This window comes from Myxocyprinus asiaticus, chromosome 6 (assembly GCF_019703515.2).
Source record: "Myxocyprinus asiaticus isolate MX2 ecotype Aquarium Trade chromosome 6, UBuf_Myxa_2, whole genome shotgun sequence".
Taxonomy (NCBI): domain Eukaryota; kingdom Metazoa; phylum Chordata; class Actinopteri; order Cypriniformes; family Catostomidae; genus Myxocyprinus; species Myxocyprinus asiaticus.
The window spans coordinates 39,965,155-39,991,082 of NC_059349.1; the positions used below are offsets into that span (position 1 = coordinate 39,965,155).

General features: G+C 38.0%; 1 protein-coding gene across 1 annotated transcript in view; it reads left to right on the forward strand.

Annotated features, from left to right (window-relative positions):
• The first annotated feature begins 464 nt into the window (after positions 1-464).
• LOC127442332 (GTP-binding protein REM 2-like) overlaps positions 465-25,928 on the forward strand; it is a 43,588-nt gene continuing 18,124 nt past the window's right edge. The window contains exons 1-3 of the mRNA XM_051700281.1: positions 465-765; positions 1,816-2,137; positions 2,762-2,835. Of these exons, the coding sequence (XP_051556241.1) occupies positions 754-765; positions 1,816-2,137; positions 2,762-2,835 (408 nt within the window). The 5' untranslated portion in view covers positions 465-753. The remainder of the gene's footprint in view (positions 766-1,815; positions 2,138-2,761; positions 2,836-25,928) is intronic.

The window sequence follows — 25,928 nt, forward strand, 5'->3', positions numbered from 1 at the left end:
AAATCTACACCCTTGAATATGGAAAGAAAACGAATGCTACACTGATTAAGATCAATTGGTCTATTCAGAAAATATTAAAAGAGCCCTCAAGGAAACGCTTTTCCTTCTTCCTATGAAATAAATGATACTTGATGTGGTTGCAATAAAACTAAACGACCACTTAATAATTCATGAAGCACTTGACAACTTCAGTTACTGGAGAGAGAAAAAAGAATTCTTGAAGGATGCGCTTTATAAGACTTGGAGAGAAAGAGATTTGCGAGTCATTATGGGGTAAAACAAAGTACTTTTCAAGGACGAAGCAAATTAACACTTTTCCTCGATATGCGTGGGTGAGAGACAGATAATGGACCAGACAGATTGAGATCATTCAGGTAAAGGACTTGGGCGAATGGGCGTGGCTACAGCCCAGGGGCGTGGCTACACGCTTTCCTATGAAAAGCCACTCACTACAGAGACTTAAAGGGACGCACAGGTGTACAGTGACACGTTAGTCACGCAGCGCTGCTGTTCACAAAGAAGAGATTAAATGTTTACACTCAAGTCAACGTGAGAAAAAAGGTGGATTTCGCGCCATTACGGTCAAATTCACATCGGTAGCGTGTCTTTTTTTGTCAGACTACTGCCATGTGATGGCATATGAGTCGAGTGTAATGTAACAGTCTCCACCGACGCTTGTGTGCCGCTTTTGACGCTCAGTGACATGACATGGACGGCGGAGTGTCTCACTGATAACAGATGAACTGAGGAACGATGTCGGACCAGGTAAGAGCTGGATACATCTTCACCGCATGTGTGTGTTTGAGTCCTTTTCACTTCACAGGTTTGGGATGTACGCCGGTGTAGCACACGCCCTCTTCTTCTGCACCCTTTGTGTCACTTTGTTTCTTTAGGAGTGATTGTGTGTTCTGAAAACATTCCTGAACTGAAATGATAATCGAAATCCCTTCTATTTTTATATATATTTTCAATGTAAATATTAAAAGATAGCAGTAGTGATCATTTGACTCATTATAAATTATAATGAGGTATCAAGTTATCATTTTGTAGTTGATTCATTATTAAAATCTCGATTAATAATGATTATAATTAATGGTTATTATTCATAATTATAATTATTGCATGCAATAGTCCTTTAACGTTGCACCCTTTGTGCCACTTTATGAGTGATTGTGTTTTAAAAACATTCCTGTACAGAAACCTTCAATTTTAATTTATTTTCCTTGTAATGCTAAACATAGAAAAAAAAATTTATAATAATTGATGTCAATTAATAATGTTTGCAAGTTCTCATTTTTGGGTTGTTTGATAAATTAATGATTTTTATTCGTAATTATAGTCATTGCATACAGTAGTACAAGATTTCCGGCACACCTGCAGTGCTGCGGCGAGATTAATTGCTGTATTAATATTGATGGTAGTTGCCCTTGCGAGCAAACACAGTAAACACTTCAAGAGGCCTCTTGGTGATTTTGGTTAAAAAGAGATCGGTGGATGAAGCCTAACAGCCTTGAGACTGCGACAAAGCTGTCTGTTGGAATGTTTATGCACATTTTATATAGGGCGAATGCTTGTTTGTGTGAAAGGGTTCATATAGTGGGCAAGGACAAACAGTGTTTATTACTGTTTTGACCTAATTTCATTTAAAGTACAGTACACAACGAATTCCCAAATGATCAAAACCGTTCACCTTCCTATACATTATTAATCCAGACATCCTACTGACTGTAATTGGTTTTGAGTGTCATTTTTATTGGGTAAACATCTTTGCCTCTGATCTGATCATATATTATTACTTGTCTTTGGATTTCACAGGGTTATGGCTTAACTCTCTCGGCTGCTCCCCCACTTCGCAGGGGCAGCACCCCCCTGCCAATCAAGCATCAGCTTAGGCGAGAGGAGGCCGTGTCTGAGGATTACGATTGGACGCCGGGGCTTGACGAGCCTGCGACTCCACAAATCAGTATCAGCAATGTCCAAGATTCGCCCACCCCAAAACCTCCACAACAAAAGTACCACGGACCCCTTCGGATAGTACTCCTGGGCCAAAACGGAGTGGGCAAATCTTCTCTGGCACTTTGTCTTGCCGGACTGTCCGACAGATCACTCTCTATAGACTCAGAAAATCAAGCAAATGGTAAAGATATTTGTATAGCTTCTTTATTGTGTGCTCAGAATGAAGCTTCAGTTGGATGCCAAGGACTGTACTATTTTTAGATTTGCTTGGGATGGAACACACTTATCACCTCGCAGACACCCAAGATCACTAGTGTAAGGCTCTCAGGTTTTGATTGGAAAAAGCAGAGTCGGTGCCGTGAAGGCATCCATCTTATTTTAGGTCTTTCATCATCGTGTGTCTTAATGAGGTGGGAGAGAACAAGCTCCTTCTCTCAGTACAGAGGCTGAGAGCATGTGTGCACAAACAGAGCGTGTCATTTACTAGGGGTAAAGAGCCAATCAGACAAACTGACTCTCTCTCTCTCTCTTTTTTTTCCTTACCTGAGTTGAGTGTACTTGTGCATCGATTCTGCACAGTGAACTAAATTATTGTACCACGGCGTCTCAAATCCAATTTTGAACTTGCCTTTCAAAACTTTTTGTAATATTTTCCACAGTGTGTTGTTATACATTTGAACCCAGTGAAATTGCCAGTTTCTGCTTAACTGCAGAAATAAAATTAGAAGCTTATTGAACGCTGATGATCTCATTTTCTTTATATGCAAGAGTGCCAGTTTTTAACAATTGTTTGTGTGTGTTTTAGATGAGGGTTACCAGCGACGAGTGACCGTTGATGATGAGGACAGCACAGTTTTAGTGTATGACAGTTGGAAACAGGTGGGTGAAGCACACTCCCATGCATAAAAGCAAATTGAGATTTGTTTAACCCTAGGGAGAAAAACAACTTTTTTTAAAGGGATTGTTCACCCAAAAATGACAGTTCTTTCATTATTTACACACTCATGTCTTTGACTGACTTTGTTCTGTGAAACACAAAAGGAGATATAACTATATTTAATACTTCACCCAAAAATAAACATTCTCTTATCATTTACTTACATCCCAGATGACTTTCTTTCTTCTGCTGAACACATATGAAGATTTTTAGAAGAATATCTCAGCTCTGTAGGTCCATACTTTAAAGGTCCATAGACAAATATGGCAGAAGTAGTACAAGTTGTATGGGTAGTATGCAATTCCGAATTCAGCCGTACTATCAAGCTCCACTTTCACACTCTTCTTCTTTTGTTTTTGGCGATTCACATTCTTCTTGCATATTGCCACCTACTGGGCAGGGAGGAGAATGTATAGTAAAAAAGGACTTAAATATTGAACTGTTTTTCACCCACACCTATCATATCGCTTCTGAAGATATTGATTTAACCACTGGAGTCTTACTTTAATGCTGCCTTTATGTGCTTTTTGGAGCTATAAAATGTTGGTGCCCATTCACTTGCATTGTGAGGACCTACAGAGCTATAATATTCTCCTACAAATCTTCATTTGTGTTCAGCAGAAGAAAGAAAGTCAAACGCATCAGGGATGGCATAAGGGTAAGTAAATGATGAGACAATATAAATTTTTGGGATGAACTATCCCTTTAAGCAAAATGTTAGGGACTGACGTCAACATTCTTCAAAATTGTTCCTCTTTTGTTCCATGGAAGAAAATACATCAAAACGGTTGGGTGAATTTTTAGTTTTGGGTAAACAAATTTTATTTGTATAGTGCTTTTCAAAGGAGCAACTTTACAGAAAATTATGCTGTAACAGAAGATTGTCCTACTGTATAATGATGTCTGATGTCTTAAAGTCCTCACTGAGCAGTTTAAATGAAAAACATGACTGAAAATCAATGAAAATCCGAGGTCCGAAGTGCAGGCAGTGGCCAGTAAAGTATGCCTTGTTGTATGGTTGAGTTGGCAGCAGTTCATCCTCTTGTAAAGTCCATCGTAATAGATTGAAGTGATGCAGACAGTGATCATCGAAGTGCCACTCGCTGTCTGGTTGGCATGGTAAAGCTCTTCCTGACCTATAACAGCGAAGGACTGAAGTTGCTCGTAGGGACACCTTAAAGCACTAAGTGATACCTATTTTTCATGAAATATGGGTTAAAACTAAGTATAAACGCAGCTCAGATGCTGAAATTCATCCTAGCAACAAGTTTGGCAGGAGAATATTTACTAATTGAATCTCCTTAGCATGCCAAAGTCACAACATGGTCACTGCCTACTGAAACCTTTGCTCTCCATTTTGGATCACATTTAGCAATCTTCTAAGATATAAGTATTTCGCAGTGAGTCTTAGCGGTCAATATTTATTTTTACATTATTCACACAACAGAGCCCCCTCAGTAAATCATTAACCTATTCCAAATGATTTTGGGTGTCAGTGAGGTGTAGAAGTATTCCATATTCTAAAACTTAAAAAGAGGGCTGCTCTTAGATGAACATATCCAAATTTTAGCCACCTAGCTTGCTGAAAGTCAAAGCATATACTTGTTCAACAGTGGTAAAATTCTGCAACCTTGAAAGCCCATGCAGCATTGCAATTTTGCAACACTTTTCCAAAATTCACCCAAAAAGGAAATATGCATAAATCTCATAATTATCATAACCAGAATGACAGCCTTAGACACCATTTTCATTGCATCTTTTTTCCTTTCATTGAAATGGAATGGTAACTGAGGCTGCCATTCCTCCTAATATCTCCTTTCGTGTTCTATAGAAGGAATAATTATGACAGAATTTTCATTTTTGAGTGATGTATCCATTTAAAGGGGCATAAAAAAATAAGAAATGCATTATTATCAATGCTTTGATCTCTGAGGGTTAAACCAGGCTTTCATTATTTTGTCTGTGTTGTACATTGTGGCTTTTAGAATTTATTAAAATGTCTTCTAATGGCTTTACTACCAGCATACATTTTTGTTCATTAGTGTACAGTTCTGGTAAATGGGTAGGCACAGTCACAAATCATAATGTGAGTGGTTGAGGCAGAAAGAAAGAGAGCGAGAGAAGGATAGAGGTTAATAGAGACATAAAGAGGGGATGCAGAGAAAGATAATAAGATTGTGTTTTGCTCTTGACCCTCCAGCAGAGGTTTGTCTGATGTTTGTCATTTCTGTTTCCTTTTACTTTAGGGGGAAATTGTTTTCAGTTTCCTGTAATTTGTCCCATTTCTGCTGAGTGCATCTGCTGGTGTTTAGGAACCTTTCACAAGCATTTTATGTGTATCCTCCAGTGTTTGGTGTTACGTGATAAAAGTAACGTGTGTTACATAATCAGATTACTTTTTCGAGTAACGAGTAAAGTAACACAATATTTTAAATAATTTGATCCGATTTTCTCCCAATTTGGAATGCCCAATTCCCTCTACTTAGCAGGTCCTCGTGGTGGCGTGGTTTCTCACCTCAGTCTGGGTGGTGGAGGACAAGTCTCAGTTGCCTCCGCTTCTGAGACAGTCAATCCACGCATCTTATCACGTGGCTCACTGTGCATGACACCGCGGAGACTCGCAGCATGTGGAGGCTCATGCTACTCTCCGTGATCCACACACAATTTACCACGTGGCCCATTGAGAGCGAGAACCCCTAATCACGATCACAAGGAGGTTACCCCATGTGACTCTACCCTCACTAGCAACCGGGCCAATTTGGTTGCTTAGGAGAACTGGCTGGAGTCACTCAGCACGCCCTGGATTCGAACATGCGACTCCAGGGGTAGACCATAATATCCAAGTTATTTTTTAAAATAAGTAACGACGTTGTTTTTGTACACCTTTCCCCGTAATGTGATAAATCAGGAGTAAAAGTGTGCAAACTTTGAGGAGGGGCATGATGGGCATTGTAGTTCTAGAGTGTGGGAGGCTTACTAGAAGGGCCGGCCCAAGCCTTTATGTGGCCCTAAGCAGAATTTGATTTGGGGACCCCTCGGTGCCGCCAATGCAATTGACTATTGTCAGTGCACACTATAAATCTAACACACCCATTATCAATTTTATTAGTTGTAAATGTGTTGCTTACATCATACCAATGTCTGCCTGGCATGTTTTTACCCTTCTACGGTTTTTAATTGTAACAGTATCAAACCCACAAGAGTGGTCCGGTGTTAATTTGCACTTTAATATTCAAATTCTTACATTACTAAGTGGCATACTTAATGTGGTGTACCGAAAAGTAGCAAAATAAACCAGCAGACAGTGCATTTACTGCTTTTGGTTAAAAAAAAATTATTTGCAATGTGCAAAAGTGCAGAACAATCAACTACAAATAAAATAACTTAAGATAAACGTTTCTTCTTATATAAAAAATCAATGTAAATGTACAAAACGGACAATATTAAATTAAATACTTAAATAATGACATAAAATGAACAGAGCAGATGGACCTGTAACAAGATAACAATAATGGTTCAAGAATAAAATATAAAGCTGAATAACAGTGATATACAGTGATGAGTGATATATCCATTTAAAGGGGCATAAAAAAATAAGAAATGCATTATCAATGCTTTGATCTCTGAGGGTTAAACCAGGCTTTCATTATTTTGTCTGTGTTGTACTTTGTGGCTTTCAGAATTTATTTAAAATGTCTTCTAATGACTTTACTACCAGCATAAATTTTAGTTAATTAGTGTACAGTTCTGGTAAATGGGTAGGCACAGTCACAAATCATAATGTGAGTGGTTGAGGCAGAAAGAGAGCGAGAGAAGGGTAGAGGTTAACAGAGACATAAAAGAGGGGATGCAGAGAAAGATAAAAAGATTGTGTTTTGCTCTTGACCCTCCAGCAGAGGTTTGACTGTTGTTTGTAATTTCTGTTTCCTTTTAATTTAGGGGAAATTGTTTTCAGTTTCCTGTAATTTGTCCCATTTCTGCTGAGTGCATCTGCTGGTGTTTAGGAAACTTTCACAAGCATTTTATGTGTATCCTCCAGTGTTTGGTATTACGCGATAAAAGTAACGTGTGTTACATAATCAGATTACTTTTTCGAGTAAAGTAACGCAATATTTTTTATTTTAGACATATCTTTTTTTTTTTTTTTTAATAAATGTATCCCCCTTTTCTCCCAATTTGGAATGCCCAATTCCCTCTACATAGTAGGTCCTCGTGGTGGCGCGGTTACTCGCCTCAATCCGAGTGGCAGAAGACAAGTCTCAGTTGCCTCCGCTTCTGAGACAGTCAATCCACACATCTTATCATGTGGCTCGCTGTGCATGACACCGTGGAGACTCACAGCATGTGGAGACTCATGCTACTCTCCGCAATCCACGCACAACTTACCACGTGCCCTGTTGAGAGTGAGAACCCCTAATCACGATCACGAGGAGGTTACAGCTTGTGACTCTACCCTCCCTAGCAACCGGGCCAATTTGGTTGCTTAGGAGACCTGGCTAGAGTCACTCAGCACGCCCTGGATTCGAACTCGCGACTCCAGGGGTAGACCATAATATCTAAGTAATTTTTTTAAATAAGTAACACATTGTTTTTGTACACCTCTCCTTTCCCTGTATTGTGATAAATCAGGAGTAAAAGTGTGCAAATTTGAGGAGGGGCATGATGGGTATTGTAGTTCTAGAGAGCAGTAGCGATTCTAGCTTGAATGGCGCCTTGGGCGAAACCCGCTTCAACACGCCCCCAAAGTTGTTGGGGGGGGTGGGGGGGTCTGTGTGGGTGCCTCGTGCTGCCCCCCCACGTCGCCCATGCCTAAATCCGCCACTGCTAGAGAGTATGAGCCATGCTTATTAACGATGGGCAGAGCACAACAAGTCTTCTTTTAGCCCACCCTGAGAATTGTTTTAAAAATGGCAAAATATTGCTGGTAAAGGAATGTAAATCTGAAGGCTTCAGTGGAATCCAGTTATACACATCATTTGCAGTGGTGGATTTTTTTGCGCACTGGAGCTTAAATGAGCAGAATGTAACTGGGAGAATGGGATGAGAAAAGCTGACTCTGGATCAGCAGCTGCAAGCAACATTCAACATCGATTGTGTACATGGGGAAAATGTCTACATTTCTTAAAATATTCAAATTTTTTGTTATATAATAAACAAGTAATTTGATTCATAGCATTAAAAATGATTCCATTCAAGTTGTCAATATGCACATTTGCAGTTGTATGCGATAAACCAGTGGTGTCTGTACGCACCGTGGATCAGCCCAAAACAAGCGTGCACTGAGATGACTTAAGTGAAAAATATTTATTTATTCATCAGACTTATTCCTTGAACATGTTAGACTGGTATTCCCCACTGAATTTTATCCTGACTTCTGAAAAACATCTCAAGTTGACTCTGGCATTGTCGATGGGCTGGTATGATGCATATGATAACATATATAATGCAGGTTGAAGTGTTGAGTTTGTTGCATTTGGTAAGACAGTGGTTATTCTTTATTCATTTTGGCTGCCATGTCGATGGAAAAACAAATCATGCATATTCTTGTTATTGAGTCTTTATTATAAATATGATGTGAAGACCTACTGATTGTAGACTTAATAAATATCTGTTTGTTTGGTATTTTATTTTGACATGAGTACTGTACAGTAGCTAGCATGACCTGTAATGTCTCTACATATCTCTTTTATTTGTACTGAATGCATAGCAGAAGAGAGAGTGGCAGTGAGAAAAAAGTAACGCAAAAGTAACGTAACGCTTTACTTTCCATAAAAAGTAACTTTAATTAATTTAGATTAACTAAATTAACACTGGTATCCTCTATAAAATCAGCCTGGTCCAAGTCTTCCTTGTTATTTCCCAGTGAGTTATGGCTTCTGTTTTTAGACTGCACAGGACTTTAGAGTACCAGTAATCTAAGACCATATGGATCAATACAATGTGGCAATGTGGCATCATTATGCATTTTATTTATGGTTACACTAGTATATTGTGGGATTTGAGTAATTTATAATGTCAGCAAGATGACAAATCTAGATATGTTATCAAGTTGAAGAAAATTGGCTATTTGTCACACCTTTTTACTCCAGGTATTGTTACTCAGGGTCTTTGTTGTTGTTGTTGTTTTTAAAGTCAATTTAGTCACATCTGTACTGGCACATACCTTGAAGTCTTGGCTACTGAAAAAGCTATTGATCATTTCCAATGTAATTGCCAAGGAAAAAAGATGCAGTTCACTGAACACGAGTTTACCTTTTTGGTTTTCACACTGTATTGAGTAAATTGTCGCAATTTGGACTTTTAAATGGCCCATTATAGGCTATTTAATAGATTTTCAGAAAGGCATTAATGAAGCACAAAACGATACATGACACAGCAAAAATGTAAAGAGTGACATATACAAATATTAAACCATTATTTTGACCAACAGATATTGTAATTAATTAACATTTAAAACACATTTGACAACTTGCCCCAACCTGACATTTATGACAGATACCCTTATCCTGAGAACACTTTCTCAAACACTTTTTAACAAAACTTTGTTAAAATCTACCTTCATTATATAGTTGTTCTTTGCCGCTATGCCAGTGTGTTTTTATTGCATTCACTTGTTTAGCCAAGAGCAATTACAAAAATATGATCTTATATGCTGTTCGAATTGTAGTTTGGAGTTCAATATATATTTCTAATATACAACAGTTATGAACTACAAATGTTTGAAATCAACATACAAAACCAAATCTAGAGAAAACAAACATTTGTGCAATTGAACTATGACTCAAAACCTTATACTTATTGAGGGGAAAAGAGACTCTTTGATTCTGACCCTTGTGAGCAGTGTCATCTCTTCCCAAGCATCTGTGCAATTGAATTATTTACATCCATCTTCATCTGGAATGGGAAATCGCATTTGATGCCTCTCTGCTAGTTCTGACCTCACTTATCAATTCATATATCAACCAACTTTTCCTACTTCACTTTTGACTCAATCTGTTTGTCCTCCCCTTACATGATTCATGACTTTCACAAGGGAAGAAATCCTTATTAGATAGCCCCTTAACATCGTTTGATGTTATATACAATACATTTATATCCTTCACACCCTAGCCTGACAGACCAAAGCGTATAGTGTGGGTGTATCATTCACTCAATGTTCTCTTAATACTCTGAAATGTGATGATAAATCTTGCCTGGAACATACTGGTGTATATCACAGTGATCACATGGGCACATGGTTGAGATTTTGTATGAATCATACATGCACAGAATGTGTCTTTTTTTTTTTTTGGGTCACAGTTCACTAGATATCATACAAACACCTGTGCCAGGTATTGTGCATATAGATATTTAACATACCACATGTGTGTTATGTTGTAGCCTTGTGAATATTCAAATTTATGTGACTTAACCAGGTCTGTTGTTCTTCTAAAATCCTGTTCTTAATCATTATTTTTGTCTTGTTTTCCATTTGAAAATATCGAAACACTAAATTTAAGTGACAAGTTAACACATTTCAATACGGTTGTATATGTTATAATTAGTTTTCATAGTAGTTAACAGCAACCTTATTGTGAACAAAATCCGCCACTGCAATGACAATATACATTTATAATTATTTCTTATGTCACTTACATAAAACACATTCTTTGAAAAGTCTTAATTTCTAATGCAATTTTGCTTCTCGTTAAAATTTTTACTTGGTTTTAAACCAGACAAAGGCACTGATAAGAATACGATTTTGCAGTGTATTATTGGATGTTTTGCACTGCAAATGATGTTCGTCTCATTAGATTTTTCCAAAATCAGATGCTGCTTGATTCACTCCCCTCTCTTTGTGTGGGCAAGCATGAATGTCAATAGCGATACTGCTATCACAGAATGATTGTGAGTTTTGGACTAATTCCAGGGCAGAAAGAGCAATGACTGGAAGTACTCCAGACTCCCCCTATTCCATCATCATCTCTCTCTCTTGCCATTTTGCCATTTCTCTCTCAGACCATTTCTATTCCTTCCTGTACAACCATCCGCCCCTCTCCCTTGGTGGCACACCATATCACATGACCTCTGACCTCAGCAACTGCGTTACATTCCCTACCCGCTTTGCTCGTTCCAGGTTGCCATGGCTACCAGTGATTACTGCAAACAAAAGGATCCCAGATAAACTGTGCAATGATTATTTTTAATTTTGCAGATACAGAGCTGCCCTTCTAGCAGCATGGATCACTGATTTTAATGTGTGGATTGATGCGTGGAAAGAGGTCTGTCTCGGATGTAGTTACTGTACTTTATAATTCATTTTAAAGGTTTTATGTGAGCAGTGGTTAGGGCTGCACAATTGGTTGAATCAAAATCCTTATGGTGCGATTACCAAACTAAAAAAAATGTATTAAATGAAAATATAGTTGCAATTGTGTACTTCAAAGTGAATTAGTGGTGCTCTGTTTAGTCTATAGTCTGCTATACAGTATATAAGAATATGTGGCTCATGATAGGCTGTTTTTGCACTTAGTTTGTTAAAAGGGTCTCTGAATGATATGCCAGAGTTTTGACTTGTATGTGAACACTCCCAAAAAAAGGGGTTTGCAAAGAAGTGCACAGTTTCCCACAATTATACTTGCATTTAATCTAATCACATACATGACAAAATTAAACAGAATTCTCAGTTATTTCAGTGGTTACCTGTAAAAACTGAGGTTCAAATATGTGAGCTTCGTGTCACTGCATGTTGATATACATGCAGAAGACTTCACAGATCTTCTTCAGTATGCCTGATAAGTATGATGTTTTTTTTTTTCTTTGTTTTTTTCTGTTGGATAGTTATTTCCTTTTAAAACCACTTGTAACTGGCAAAGTTACATGTTTTAGCGCATCAATTGATTGACAGATGAGTATGTGGTGCTTTGCTGCTGTTCAAACAGATAAGTGTTTACACTAGGAGACCAGTGTGGTTGAAGTGGACAAATCCCAAAACATTTTGGACCCCGTTTACACCTGTATTTAGCGTGGTCCTGTCACAGATTGATCACCCTACATGCATCTTAATACCATGTGTAAACAGGGCTTAGAGGAGTTTAGAGGAAGCTAGCAAAATGGCTGAAATTGCCAAGTCCATGGTGTTGTTTGCTTAAGAGTAACTCTTTTCTGTTGGCAGCAGTGTGAGAATAAGGGCGCCTTCACACTGGAGAAAGCTCAGTTTGATGGATGGGATTGCATACGTTTTTTTTGAGGATGACGAAAAAGTCGTGTCACTTTGAAATCAAGCAAGAAAACAGCTAAATGGATTTCTCATTTATCAATAGACTAGTTTCCATCCACTTTTCGAGCTGTTGTGTTATCGACATAGTGAAAATGCATAAAGTTTTTGCTAAATTTGCCGTCTTCTGCCTGTTTCCATTCAAATGGCCTTTTATCGATAAAAATGGTGTGTGTGATGACATCATGCCTTAAAAAAACATTTTGTCGCATAAGTTTTGGTTTATCGCAAAAGAAATCTACCCTTAAGCCATTTCCATACAGAAATGTGTGTTTATGGCTAATTCGCCTCCCAGATGTCCCTCATTTTTTTTCCCCTCAAGTTTTGGTAAAATGGGGAGAGTATTGAGACAATTCATTAAAATTAGCCAGCTTACTGTCATTTTAATTTCACAAATAAATGCAATCAGAAGATGAGGAATTGCAATCAAAATGGAGCTGTTACCCTTCTGATAGGACTGTAATATTGGTCCTGATGTTGCACCTATCGCAGGTTGCCACCGATTCCGACCCGAAAGCGAATCGTCATGGCCCTGTTCAAGCTGGCAACCTGCACCAAGTAGTGGGGTAAACTTTCGGTCTTAGTATAAGGACCTTCCATCCATGTGTATATGCTGTGTGTACAGCTATTAAAGAAAAACTGATGCGGTGTAATTTCAGGGTTTACATATGATACATTCCTGATATTCAATAGGCTATTTTGAACAATCATCTAATCTAAAGCATTGCCATCTCAACTGCATTATGTCCCGTATATTTGTCCCACAACTTTTAACGACCAACTGAACTTGCTTATCATCTAAAATAAATTTTAGCGTCATAATGCAATTTACATTTTCTGAAGAAGATCAGCAAATGCGATCCGAGGTAATGAGGGTTAGATTTAAAATATAAATATGTTTTAAAATGTTCAAAGACTAGTTTTCTGAAAGTGAACTCCGCATTGGACAAATAGTTCTGATAGTTTATAGTCTTGAAGTGTGGAAAATGTCATTCAGCCGACTTTATTCGTCTACAGAACAGGGTATGGCTAATTTAAGTTTGAGTAAAGACAAGACATATATATATATATATATATATATAATATATATATATATATATATATATATATATATATATATATATATATATATATATATATATATATATATATATATATATATATATATATAGGTCTAAAAATAAAAAATAAATTCCTTTTGGTATTTAATGCGTTTTTCGTTTGGTAATTTATTTAATTTAATACAGGAAATTTTTGCCAGCATTTTTTTCAAAAGTAAACTAAACAATAATTGTATAGAATTGGGCTATATGTTAGTGTTTTAAAAAAGCACACTGAAGCTTTTCTTCTAGTATTGTGTATTTATTTTTAATTTAAAACAACTTTGTGCACAGAAATTATATGTTTTTTGTATTGTGGTCTAATTCCGTGCCGTCTATTATTTTGAATAGTGTGGAAAAGCAACTTTAATAAATAAGCGATTAAATTAATCACAAACAGTGGCCATTCATTTGTTCTCTGTGCACTTGTCAATGTGCATGTCTTGATACGAGGTATTTGTGTTGGCACTCCTGGAAGTGTCATGTTTGCAGTGATTGGATATTTATGCCATCCAGATCAATCCATAATCACGTAATAAATTGGCTTTCAAGGATGTATACCATCGTCATGATTAACACAGGCTAACGATTGGGGTAAATTCTGTCATGTGACACTACATTTTTGCGTTAATGCCAATTTTCTCGACAAAGTGTTTCCAAACCAGTTTTTCATGACATTTGCTGTATCGACATAGTTTATGCACTAGAGTTAAAGGGAAAAATATTATGTTGACACTTGTGAAATGTTAGCGATAATTTGCGTTTCCATCAGCTTTATTTTGATGCGCTAAAACTTTTTCCACAAAAAACCCTTGGATGGAAACGTAGTTAATGAAAGTCTACACCAGTGTTGCAGCAAGAGTAGAAATTTCCTCAACTTTTGGTCCTATGTTGGTATCACTTGCAATTTTGTCCTCTCAATGGATTCACAGCATTCTCTGACATAGCATAAATTCTAGTGTGTAGGCGCCCTACAACATGACTCAAATGCATACTCCAGATTGAGTTATTGCTTGACTGTTTGTAGTTTTCACACACCCTACTGAACATAAGAGCTGCTGATTTGATGTAATTTTATGCCTTTTTGTGGTTTGAGCTTTGATATCCGAGCAGCAGCAAAATGAGATTTTGAATATTTATCATATTGCAGTTCAAACTGAAGTCACAATATATGTCAAAATAATTGCAATTAGGAATGCCATGATGTAAGTTTTTGACGGTTAGATTAACATCTGAGAAAAAACAGCCTGATCTCATTAATATATTGTAACAGTATAAGGACGGGCAAGGAGGAGGTTGGAACCGGCTGAACAGTAAACATAAACTTCATTTATATCATTAAACTTAAAACAACATAAAACAAAAGGACACAGACACACATACAACGTGGCCGTGTGTGTGTCTCTCTCTCCCAAACCGGCATCTCCGGCTGCCTCGCTCTCCCACTGATCAGCTGATTCAGTGCCGGCCGTGCTCCATCATGGCCCGGCCACGCCCTCCTCCACACATCACATAAACGTAGCTATTTGTATGTTAATATTTGGAACATATTTTAAAAATTCAGGCCAAGCACCACACAAAATATATAAATATATGATATTTTTGCCACATGTAAATAAGACATTTCACGGTTTTTAACTGTATATTCTGAATTCTTATAGTTAAATTAACTGACATTTTTAATCATGGTTAATAGTGAAATAGTTTAATCACGACATCCCTAATTGCATTATGATGATAATCTTTGGACCAAACTGTGCACCCTTAGTAGTTGTGGTAGAGTACTCCAAGCATGTTATCTTTGTGTATCTTTAGGACAGAATGTTATCATAACCAATTAATGGTACAAGGCTTAGGTTTCTGTGAAGGTCAGCACTTTCGGGAAACTAGGACAGCATATCTGCTCAAAGGATGCGGTAAGTTTACTGTGACTGCAGTCAGTGCAGTCAGACCTTGCTGTCAGCTTACTGCATTCACTGGACCATGGAGAAATAGAGAGAGAGAGAGAGAGACAGACAGAGACAGACAGAGACATAGTGAGACTTTTAAGGTTCCCTTTATTTAGCAAAAAATATTGAAGAAGGCCAACTAAATACTGTATTTGTATATCACAAGATATACAGCCCTTTAAATGTTTGAATGATGTTTAAGAAAAGAAAAATAACCAAACAAAAACACTGAATTAAAGTGTTTCGAACAGTAGGTTGATTGCAAACTGTACGCTCTGAGGGATGAATTCACTAAACATTTGTACCACTTTTGTGCGTGGTATTTCCTGAATCTCATTCAGGTTTTTATTAATCAACTTATTCTTAGTGAATTCCCCCATCAGATCTCTCTTTTAAATACAATTCTGTTTACCGCCTGTGTTTTTTGGGCAATAATAGTGCAATATTTCTTCCATTGGGCAAATATTTCAGAGTTTTGTGAATAAAAGCACAATCTATTATGAGCCTAATTTACATAAAAACAATTATCCACGTAAAGGAATAACAATGCCCTAATCTAAACACTTAAGACGCAGCACCCTTTCAGCACTGATTGCATCTGCTTAAATGTGCACTTAGTCATTTTTTTCCTCATTAAAAAGTTTAACTTGTAAAGAAATTAATTGTAATTTTGCAGTATATGTAGGAAATCATGACCACTCACATTAAAATGAAGACTCCAGTCATATCAGTAACGTTATAAAAGCTGTTTAATTCTCAAGGAGAGGGTCTGCACTTGGGGGCTGCCATAGAATGACATGACCAGCTGAATACTACTCGCTTAATGTCAGTAACCGTCCTGTTATTTGACACTTTCACTCATTGATTAAAGTAATCATGGCTGACTGTGAATGCAACATTTCTGAAAACTGTTGATTTTAAATGATGCTGCATCCAAGCTACTAGACGTCAGTCTAAGTACAATATGACACAAAGACAAAAGTTACTGAGTGCACCTTTAAACTAGATAGCGGGTGGTTTTTGCATTGAAATACCATGCGTAAAAATGGTGCAACTGTTTATTGAATTCCCCCAAGACTCTGTGGTGCTGTTCGAGCGTCCCGGCCACCCAACACAGCACCTTAGACATTGGCGTGACTTTTGGACGGGACCATCTGTTTTCTTTTTTATTATTATTATCAGCAGACTGGGAGGCTTCAGAATTATTTTTTTTTAAACCAATGTTCCTTTTTGTAATTCTGTTTGATGGTGCTTGTGGTGCAGAAATTACACACTTCAGTTTTAAAATGCATAAAATGCTAAAGAGGTATCCAGTTATCTTGTACTTTCATAAACTCATCTTAAAACCTTCCCAGTGAGGACTTAAAACTGTGGAGTGAATGAACTCATTTTAACACCATGCTGCATCAGTAGTCGCTGCAGAGTATGCAGGTTTATTTTAGATCTGTAGCTGCTAAGCTGACCTTCTACTCTCACTGAGACCATTGGAAATGATACTTATCCACCCAAACTAACACATCAGCCCAATTAGGGCATCCATTCACATGCAAACAGATACATACTCACAAAAGAATAAACACACAAGCCACCCCAAGACTAGGCTGCCTTGGTTAGCAGGGAAACTTAAAAGTTCTTTTGACAGTGGGGGGAAGAATGTTTTTTATGTTTAATTCATTCTCTTTCCAAAAATAGCTGACACATGGTCAACTTTGTCCTTATGTATGCTTGGGATGCATTCTGTCTCCTCTCCCGTCCTGTTGTTTGTCAGCTCTTAGAATTACGTCACGCCTTGTTGCTCTCCTTTCTATGCTTGAGCGTGAGTGAGTCACAAGCGTAAGGGACGTCAGTCAGTGCAATGACGCCATGGATCCGGTTGGACAAATGAACTGGAAACGTTATCAAATGCAGCTGTATGTAATTTTTCAATGTTAAAATACTGTCTCCTGTCCCAGCTTAATTTGAAGGTGTAACTTTAAGTAAGCTATTTGTAAATTTATTTCCCTATGTCAGCAAACCTAAATGTGCACAATGACTCACAGGTAGAGATTTTTCTGATATATTTGTTTTTTGATAGGTTGAAAAAGTGTGGACCGCTCCCCTGACATTTGTGTTTTTGCTGTTTACAGGGCCTAGGGCTGTCAAAGAGATTGGTGTGATATCTCAGAAGACATATTTGAGCGATATCTGTCAGGTTGTTGGGACATTTTAGGTGTGGTATTCCAAAAAATAAATAAATAAATACATTTAAAAAAGACTTGCACACAAAATGAATCAAAATTGCAACATAAGCATATTTATTTATATATATATTAAGAGTTCAATGGAGCATATTACTTTTTGAAATGTTTATCACTGCATATTGCATAGTCACATACTATTTTAAAAATAAATACAAGGAATTGTAAAGCATGCAGTGTAAAGCATACAGTGTGCAGTTTACAGTATGCTAACATTCCATTCCAAACTTCCACACTAATATACTGTTGTTTGAAAACTCTTGTTTACAGTTTCCTAAACTCATCATTTTCCAAAGAATGCAGTTATGGAGAGCGTTTTTGAAAGCCTCCCATATCAGTGGAGGAAACGCTGTTCCTATGTGGATGAGAGGCGTAAAGTAGCAAAAATCAATGTGTTTCCAAACGAAAAGATATTAGTGTGGACGTGGCCATAGCCTAGAGCTCCTAGCCAGCCATTAACACTGTGGAACGTTCTCCCAGTTACTGTCTGATGCTCTTTAACCAATAGACTGGGCTATTCAGCTTGGCTATAATTAATAGAATACTTTGAGGTGAAATATTGATGATGCTAAGTAGCTCATATGTTTTCCAGGATTCCGGCACGCTGTGGAGATGAGGCGTGGAAGGGGCCATTGTGTGCGAAATCAGACGAGGCGGTGTGGAGTGTTTTTTTTTGTTTTTGTTTTTGTTTTTTTGTAGTTGTGTGAAGAATACATCTATATATCTCAGTCTGACAGAGTTTGTAGAGTACTGCTGGGAGCCGTATGGTTAAGTGTGGAACGATTCTAGAGTCATTATGGAGTGTAAGCTTTGTGCCATAGGGACATTTTTGTTTGATGCTGGTGTGCAGAGAAAGCAGGCTTTTATTTTTGTGGAGGTATGTGCTTTGATTGTAGCAGTATAATTGGCTGTGTAATGGCTAAGAAAGCACTTTTGGATTGGATGGATTGTGGTACTCTCCGTGAAAAGGGTACAAAGCAAACTTTTTTTTTCTTTTTTTCATTTTCAACAAATGGACTGACTGAGGAGGTGTTTTACATTCAGAAAAAGTTGATTGCCAACCTCAGGATGTCAAACTAAATATTTTATTCTATTTCCAATTAATTTCATATGAGTTTTGCAGTTTTTGCAACTCTGTTACCAACATTCAAAACCATTTAAAACCTGTTATTTTTGTAATTTTCTAGAAAAACATTTATGTATGAAATGAAATTAAATGGAAGAAATACAAATATATAAACGACTATGCAAAATGTTGCCTAAATGAAGCTATTAGTAGGGGATGGCTAGTTTGGGACAAAATATTTATTGATTAACTTATACTTCCTTTTATAAATTAAAGAATTTTTAATTTTTAAAGGAGACCTATTATTGCCCTTTTTACAAGATGTAAAGTAAGTCTCAGGTGTCCCCAGAATGTGTCTGTGAAGTTTCAGCTCAAAATATCCCATGGATCATATATTTATACCATGTTGTAAATGCCTCTTTTGGGTGGAATCAAAAACACGCTGTTTTCGTATGTGTGTCTCTTTAAATGCAAATGAACTGCTGCTCCCCGCCCCCTTTCCGGAAGAGGGCTGTGACTTTACAGCTCGTGCTTCGGATATTACAGCAACAACAAATCAGAACCAATATGACTGACACCGTAAATACCGGAGTTCAGCCATATATGTAAACATTCCACTTTTAGTACAGCTCTCTTATGTTCACAGAAAATGTACATAGTTTTCAAAAAGATAATTACCTTACTGTATTGTGCATAATAAAGGTGCGGTTATGAATTATACAGACAGTAAGCGTAAAAATAACGACATAGCTCTGTTCTCCGTGAATACAATCAGAGACAGTGGTAACTGACAGTAAGTGTTTTCGGGTTAAAAATTTAAAATAACGACATAGCTCTGTTCTCCGTGTATACAATCAGAGACAATGGTTACTTTAGCTGCATTAGCTGTGGAATCAGCTAACAAGCACATTCGCAAAGGCAATTTGCATACATTCACAAAATATAAAGTGCGATACTTACATCTTCAGGATATAAAGCTTGAACATGAACAGTTAGTACTGATCCATGCTTGAGAATCAAATTTTTGGAAAATCCTGCTTTATATTGACCCTCACTCACAAAGCAGTCCGGTGTAAAACGATTTACTCAAACATACACAAATTTTGGTATGTTTTGGGGCACATTTGCTTCAAAAACAAAACTTGTCCACTGCATCTTCAGTGGCTCTGATGCTGGGAGTACATGAAGACACTTATGTTCACTGTTACAGCCAACAACAGAACACTTACGAAGCTGAGATATTATTCTTCTCACCGTAGCTGCTCCAGCGTCGAAAAAAATGGCGGACTGTGTTTAGATCACTCAGGGGAGGATCTATGATAATAGGGTGGAGTCCGTCACCAGTCGTGGGTGAGGCCTGCTCTACGAAAACCAATCACTTTGAGACACTGTTTTAGATTAATAGAAACATAAGAAAGAGGAGTGGGTGGACTTTTAACATTGTAGGGTGGTTGTGTACACACTGCCGACTCACATTTATGTTCAAACACCATGTAAAAGTGAATTTTGCATAATAGGTCCCCTTTAATTTTTTAATTGTCAAGGGACACCAAAGTGTACTGTATTCATGGAAAGTGCCATGTGTTTATGTGCGGGCTGTCTGGCAGAGTGTGTATATTTGTGTGTATTTGTGGTTTTGAGAGGAGGTAATGTGGACAGATGGTCTTTGGTGACTGTCTGCAGGGGTGTGGCACATCACTCGGTGCAAAAAATCTAACTTGAAACACTGTTAAGTCCCAGCATCCAATTATCAGACTCAACCTCTCTCACCTACAGAGCAACAAATTAAAGTCTCTTATCCGCAATGCAAGCCCCTCTTCCCCCTTGACTCCCTCTCATGTTCATCCATTATTTTTTCATTTTTCTTTCTCCTGTATTGGCTCGTGGTCAGGCCCTGGCCTAATTTCCATGCAATCTGTCTTCCTATGCCAGGCTGGTTGATATAGCGGGAAGGAAGTGTGTTTGTGTTAAATGACCCAGTGGAGAGAGAGGAGCAGGGTCTGGAAAATGAGCTCTGGGTGAAAGATTAGTTAGGGGATATTTATTTTAATGCATGTTGTGCCCAGATTGTAATCTGCTTTATGACCTCCCATGAACTCATTTTATTCTGAAACAAAAGCCTAAAATCCAGCAACAAGAAGCACAGTGAGGAACAACTTCAAGGGTTTAAAGATGCATTGTGTATTTTCTGCACCACTAGTTGCACCAAACAGAAGTGCAAAAAGAAATCTTTTTTTCAAACTCATTCTATCTTAAATTGATTGGACAAACAAACTCTCACAACTGATTGACCCAGTGTTGCTATGTCAGGACACTCAAAAATTTTGACTTTTCAGGGAAGACAACCTACGAATGACCTACTTATATGTGTCTCTGCACATTAAGCTGGGATAGAAGAAAGTATTTTAACATCAAAAAAATGCCACACAGCAGCTTTAAAAAAGAAAAGTGCAAGGGGTATTTAATATTTCACTTGGGCCGTTGTGAAATTCTGGTGAAAGAATGGTCAAAATAGATTTTTCAGATTGCATTTTGTTCATTTGAATTAGTCTTTAAAACAATTATGTGAATACAACATTAATCTCTTTCTCAAGCATTTCATAATGTTAAATGCTTGTAAAAAGCATCATGCTGTGTGGAAAAACATTTAGTTGGATTAGCTTGCATAGTTATCTTTTTTCATTTTAGAAACCCACTTTAATAGCATAAAAATGTAATGACATATATAGACAATGTCTTTTAATGAGAGTGCCGGATTTAATAATCTAAATCTGCACAGAGGGGTCCAAAAAGCTGGCAGGCATATTTGCTGACTGCATGGTAGGGATTTGTGTGCGTGTGCATGTGTGTGTGTGTGTGTGTGTGTGTGTGTGTGTTTTGTGACAATAATAAACAGAGTTTGATACATATGCGTGCAGGTATTACATTATCACTGCAAGGTAATAATTTGAATGTGCATACCTGCTTGTGTGTACGCAGAGCCATTACAGGAATGATTTTCTGTGTGCATATCTGGCCCTGAATGGGTGGGCAGTGACAGATGGCTTTAACAGCAGTGGAAGGGCTTGATGCTGTTAGTCAGATACTGTGTACATGCTCTTCTCATTTCTCTGATGAAAAGACCTTTTACTTTGTCAGTCCGGCCCCAGAGACCCTTCCATTACGCAGAGCACTATCGACCGTGTTGTGCTGTCTCAATGCTGTGCTGCTTATACATGTGTCCACTCCGGGAGGAAGAGGTCTTCCTCTCAGTGTACGGCCCAGATGCCCTTCCTGTGTGGGGTGGTGGCAGATGGCTGGGCCCTCCCTCCCCTATCACCTCCACCCCAGTAGACTCTCATCCCTCCAAAGACTCTGAGGAAGAATTAACTAAGAATCAATTCTGCCTCTAATAGCACTGTTTATTTTCAACCACTGTCTGCATCGTTGTAACATCTAATTCACTAAGGCACTATGCAAATCAGGTAACAACGCAAACACATGACATAACATATATTAAATATAATGTAACATTTACTTAGTTTTCACCATTAATCACCATCCACGTAATCAAAACTGTCTATCACAGTGTAATATCTCTGTGAAAAGGCTCACCAGATTTATGTGAAAACAATGACAATTGGCACAACATAAATGTGTCTAAAATTGCTTTTTACTGTGTGAAAAGTAAAGCCCTGGTGTCAGATATCCGTGAAGGCATTTTACTGTTGGAATGGCTGCAAATGTGTTGCTCAAAGTAAAAATACAGTAAAAATAGTGTTTTGTCAGTATTTAGTTTGCTGAGAAAAACATTGGTACAGAGACTATTTAGTAGAGACGGGCCACTTCTTTTAAAATGAATGAAAGATATTAGAACGCCCAGCGGTCAGCAGATGTAGAAAGGAAGTCCAGGCTTACAGGCAAAAGAGCCAATCTCCTTTTAGATACAGACATTACATGCTCATGGCTATTAGCTATACAAGCTGGGAAAATTGGGGGGGGGGGGGTTTGTTGTGTAATCTGAGGTTAAGGAGCACAATTTAAGAATCCAGTTTTGTCAGATTTTACTGCTGATTTGAAATGTTCTTTGATCGCAATATTGACCAACCTTTTTTGAGATTTCGGTGTTCCTCCATCCAAGTAGATAGGAGCTGCACTTTCATGAGCATTCCAAAGATGGCTGCCAGTGGACTGACTTGCTAAAAAGACTTTGATTGGTAATGGCTCTGTTATGATATTTATTTATTTATTTATTTATTTTTATTTTCTGCCCTTTTTCTCCCCAATTTGGAATGCCCAGTTCCCTATGCGCTCCAAGTCCTCGTGGTGGCGTAGTGACTCGCCTCAATCTGGGTGGCGGAGGACGAATCTCAGTTGCCTCCGCGTCTAAGACTGTCAATCCGCGCATCACATGGCTTGTTGAGCGCATTACCGCGGAGACATAGCACGTGTAGAGGCTTCACGCTATTCTCTGCGGCATCCACGCACAACTCCCCACGTGCCCCACCGAGAGTGAGAACCACATTATAGCGACCACGAGGAGGTTACCCCATGTGACTCTACCCTCCCTAGCAACCGGGCCAATTTGGTTGCTTAGGAGACCTGGCTGGAGTCACTCAGCATGCCCTGGATTCGAACTCGCAACTCCAGGGGTGGTAGTCAGGCTCTGTTATGATATTAAGATAACATGCCTTAAAGGTGCTGTAAGCGATTTTAGCCATTCTAGAATTTTAACAAGATGAGACTTTTGGATTAGCCATGCCCCTTTTTCCAAAATGCCGCACTCCAAAGATACCAAATGAGCTTTATTGAGACTGACACAAGCAAAAATGGTTGTCAAAAACAACAGTACCAAAATGGCGCCCTCAACTGACAACTGTTATGAGCAACATTGCATAAAAATGGCGTTATGCCTCAATAATTTGCTGCAACTATAATACTATGAGAACACGCAAAATGATTGACGGGAAGAAAGCGTCATTGTCCGCGCTCCACGGAAATATTTTTGTTTGCTGTTTAAAGAGTCTAGAGCTGTCACAGAGACAGGTGAGATATCTTAGGACACTTATTTCATTAATATCTTTCAGGGAGTAGTAAAAAATTTTGCATACCTTTCCATGAAAAAATCATTTACAGCACCATTAACAGCTGGACTATGTGATTGTGGCTATGTATTTACAGTTACTTTTTGCTTTTCTTAGAATGTATAGCTATTGAATGTATTGCAGTGTACTAGTGGGCTATCAGACAACCTTATACAGGTGCATCTCAATAAATTAGAATGTCGTGGAAAAGTTCATTTATTTCAGTAATTCAACTCAAATTGTGAAACTCGTGTATTAAATAAATTCAGTGCACACAGACTGAAGTAGTTTAAGTCTTTGGTTCTTTTAATTGTGATGATTTTGGCTCACATTTAACAAAAACCCACCAATTCACTATCTCAAAAAATTAGAATACATCATAAGACCAATAAATAAAACATTTTTAGTGAATTGCTGGCCTTCTGGAAAGTATGTTCATTTACTGTATATGTACTCAGTACTTGGTAGGGGCTCCTTTTGCTTTAATTACTGCCTCAATTTGGCGTGGCATGGAGGTGATCAGTTTGTGGCACTGCTGAGGTGGTATGGAAGCCCAGGTTTCTTTGACAGTGGCCTTCATCTCATCTGCATTTTTTGGTCTCTTGTTTCTCATTTTCCTCTTGACAATACCCCATAGATTCTCTATGGGGTTCAGGTCTGGTGAGTTTGCTGGCCAGTCAAGCACACCAACACCATGGTCATTTAACCAACTTTTGGTGCTTTTGGCAGTGTGGGCAGGTGCCAAATCCTGCTGGAAAATGAAATCAGCATCTTTAAAAAGCTGGTCAGCAGAAGGAAGCATGAAGTGCTCCAAAATTTCTTGGTAAACGGGTGCAGTGACTTTGGTTTTCAAAAAACACAATGGACCAACACCAGCAGATGACATTGCACCCCAAATCATCACAGACTGTGGAAACTTAACACTGGACTTAAAGCCACTTGGGCTATGAACTTCTCCACCCTTCCTCCAGACTCTAGGACCTTGGTTTCCAAATGAAATACAAAACTTGCTCTCATCTGAAAAGAGGACTTTGGACCACTGGGCAACAGTCCAGTTCTTCTTGTCCTTAGCCCAGGTAAGACACCTCTTACATTGTCTGTGGTTCAAGAGTGGCTTAACAAGAGGAATACGACAACTGTAGCCAAATTCCTTGACACGTCTGTGTGTGGTGGCTCTTGATGCCTTGACCCCAGCCTCAGTCCATTCCTTGTGAAGTTCACCCAAATTCTTGAATCGATTTTGCTTGACAATCCTCATAAGGCTGCGGTTCTCTCGGTTGGTTGTGCATCTTTTTCTTCCACACTTTTTCCTTCCACTCAACTTTCTGTTAACATGCTTGGATACAGCACTCTGTGAACAGCCAGCTTCTTTGGCAATGAATGTTTGTGGCTTACCCTCCTTGTGAAGGGTGTCAATGATCGTCTTCTGGACAACTGTCAGATCAGCAGTCTTCCCCATGATTGTGTAGCCTAGTGAACCAAACTGAGAGACCATTTTGAAGGCTCAGGAAACCTTTGCAGATGTTTTGAGTTGATTAGCTGATTGGCATGTCACCATATTCTAATTTGTTGAGAGAGTGAATTGGTGGGTTTTTGTTAAATGTGAGCCAAAATCATCACAATTAAAAGAACCAAAGACTTAAACTACTTCAATCTGTGTGCATTGAATTTATTTAATACACGAGTTTCACAATTTGAGTTGAATTACTGAAATAAATGAACTTTTCCATGACATTCTAATTTATTGAGATGCACCTGTATAACAATACCTTAGCCTTTTAATACACGAGTAGTGTAACACGAACCATTATATTTATGTAAAGTTGTTTTGTGATATAAAATATATGTACACATTACTATATTACAGCCTTTTCTGTTGAAGCATAATTCTCAGTAAAGTTGCTTTGAAATGATATGTGTTGTGAAAAGTGCTATACAAATAAAAATTACTTGACATGTATGCATATGTGTTTTTATTGTTGTCTAATGATTTTGTTTTATTTTTTTATTTTTTTTTCAATTGTGCAAAACATTATGTAAAAATTAAAATAATTGGTATTGGTATGGGTTGTAAAAATGTACTATCGGTTGATCTCTACGAAGGTGTTCTCGACTGCACTGCGCATATGGGAATATGCCCGGTTATGACACTCTCTTCAATCATTTGATCATCATTTGATTAATGTCACGCTATTACCAACCACAGAAAGTACACAGTAATAGTACAACGATAATTTAGTGCTGAGTTTTTTGAATAAGTCGCAATCTATAATGAGCCAAATTCACGTAAAGAGGCATTTTAGTGAAAAATTGACAGTGATGTAATTTAAATGCTTATGCCAGCGCTATTTCAATGCATTTAGT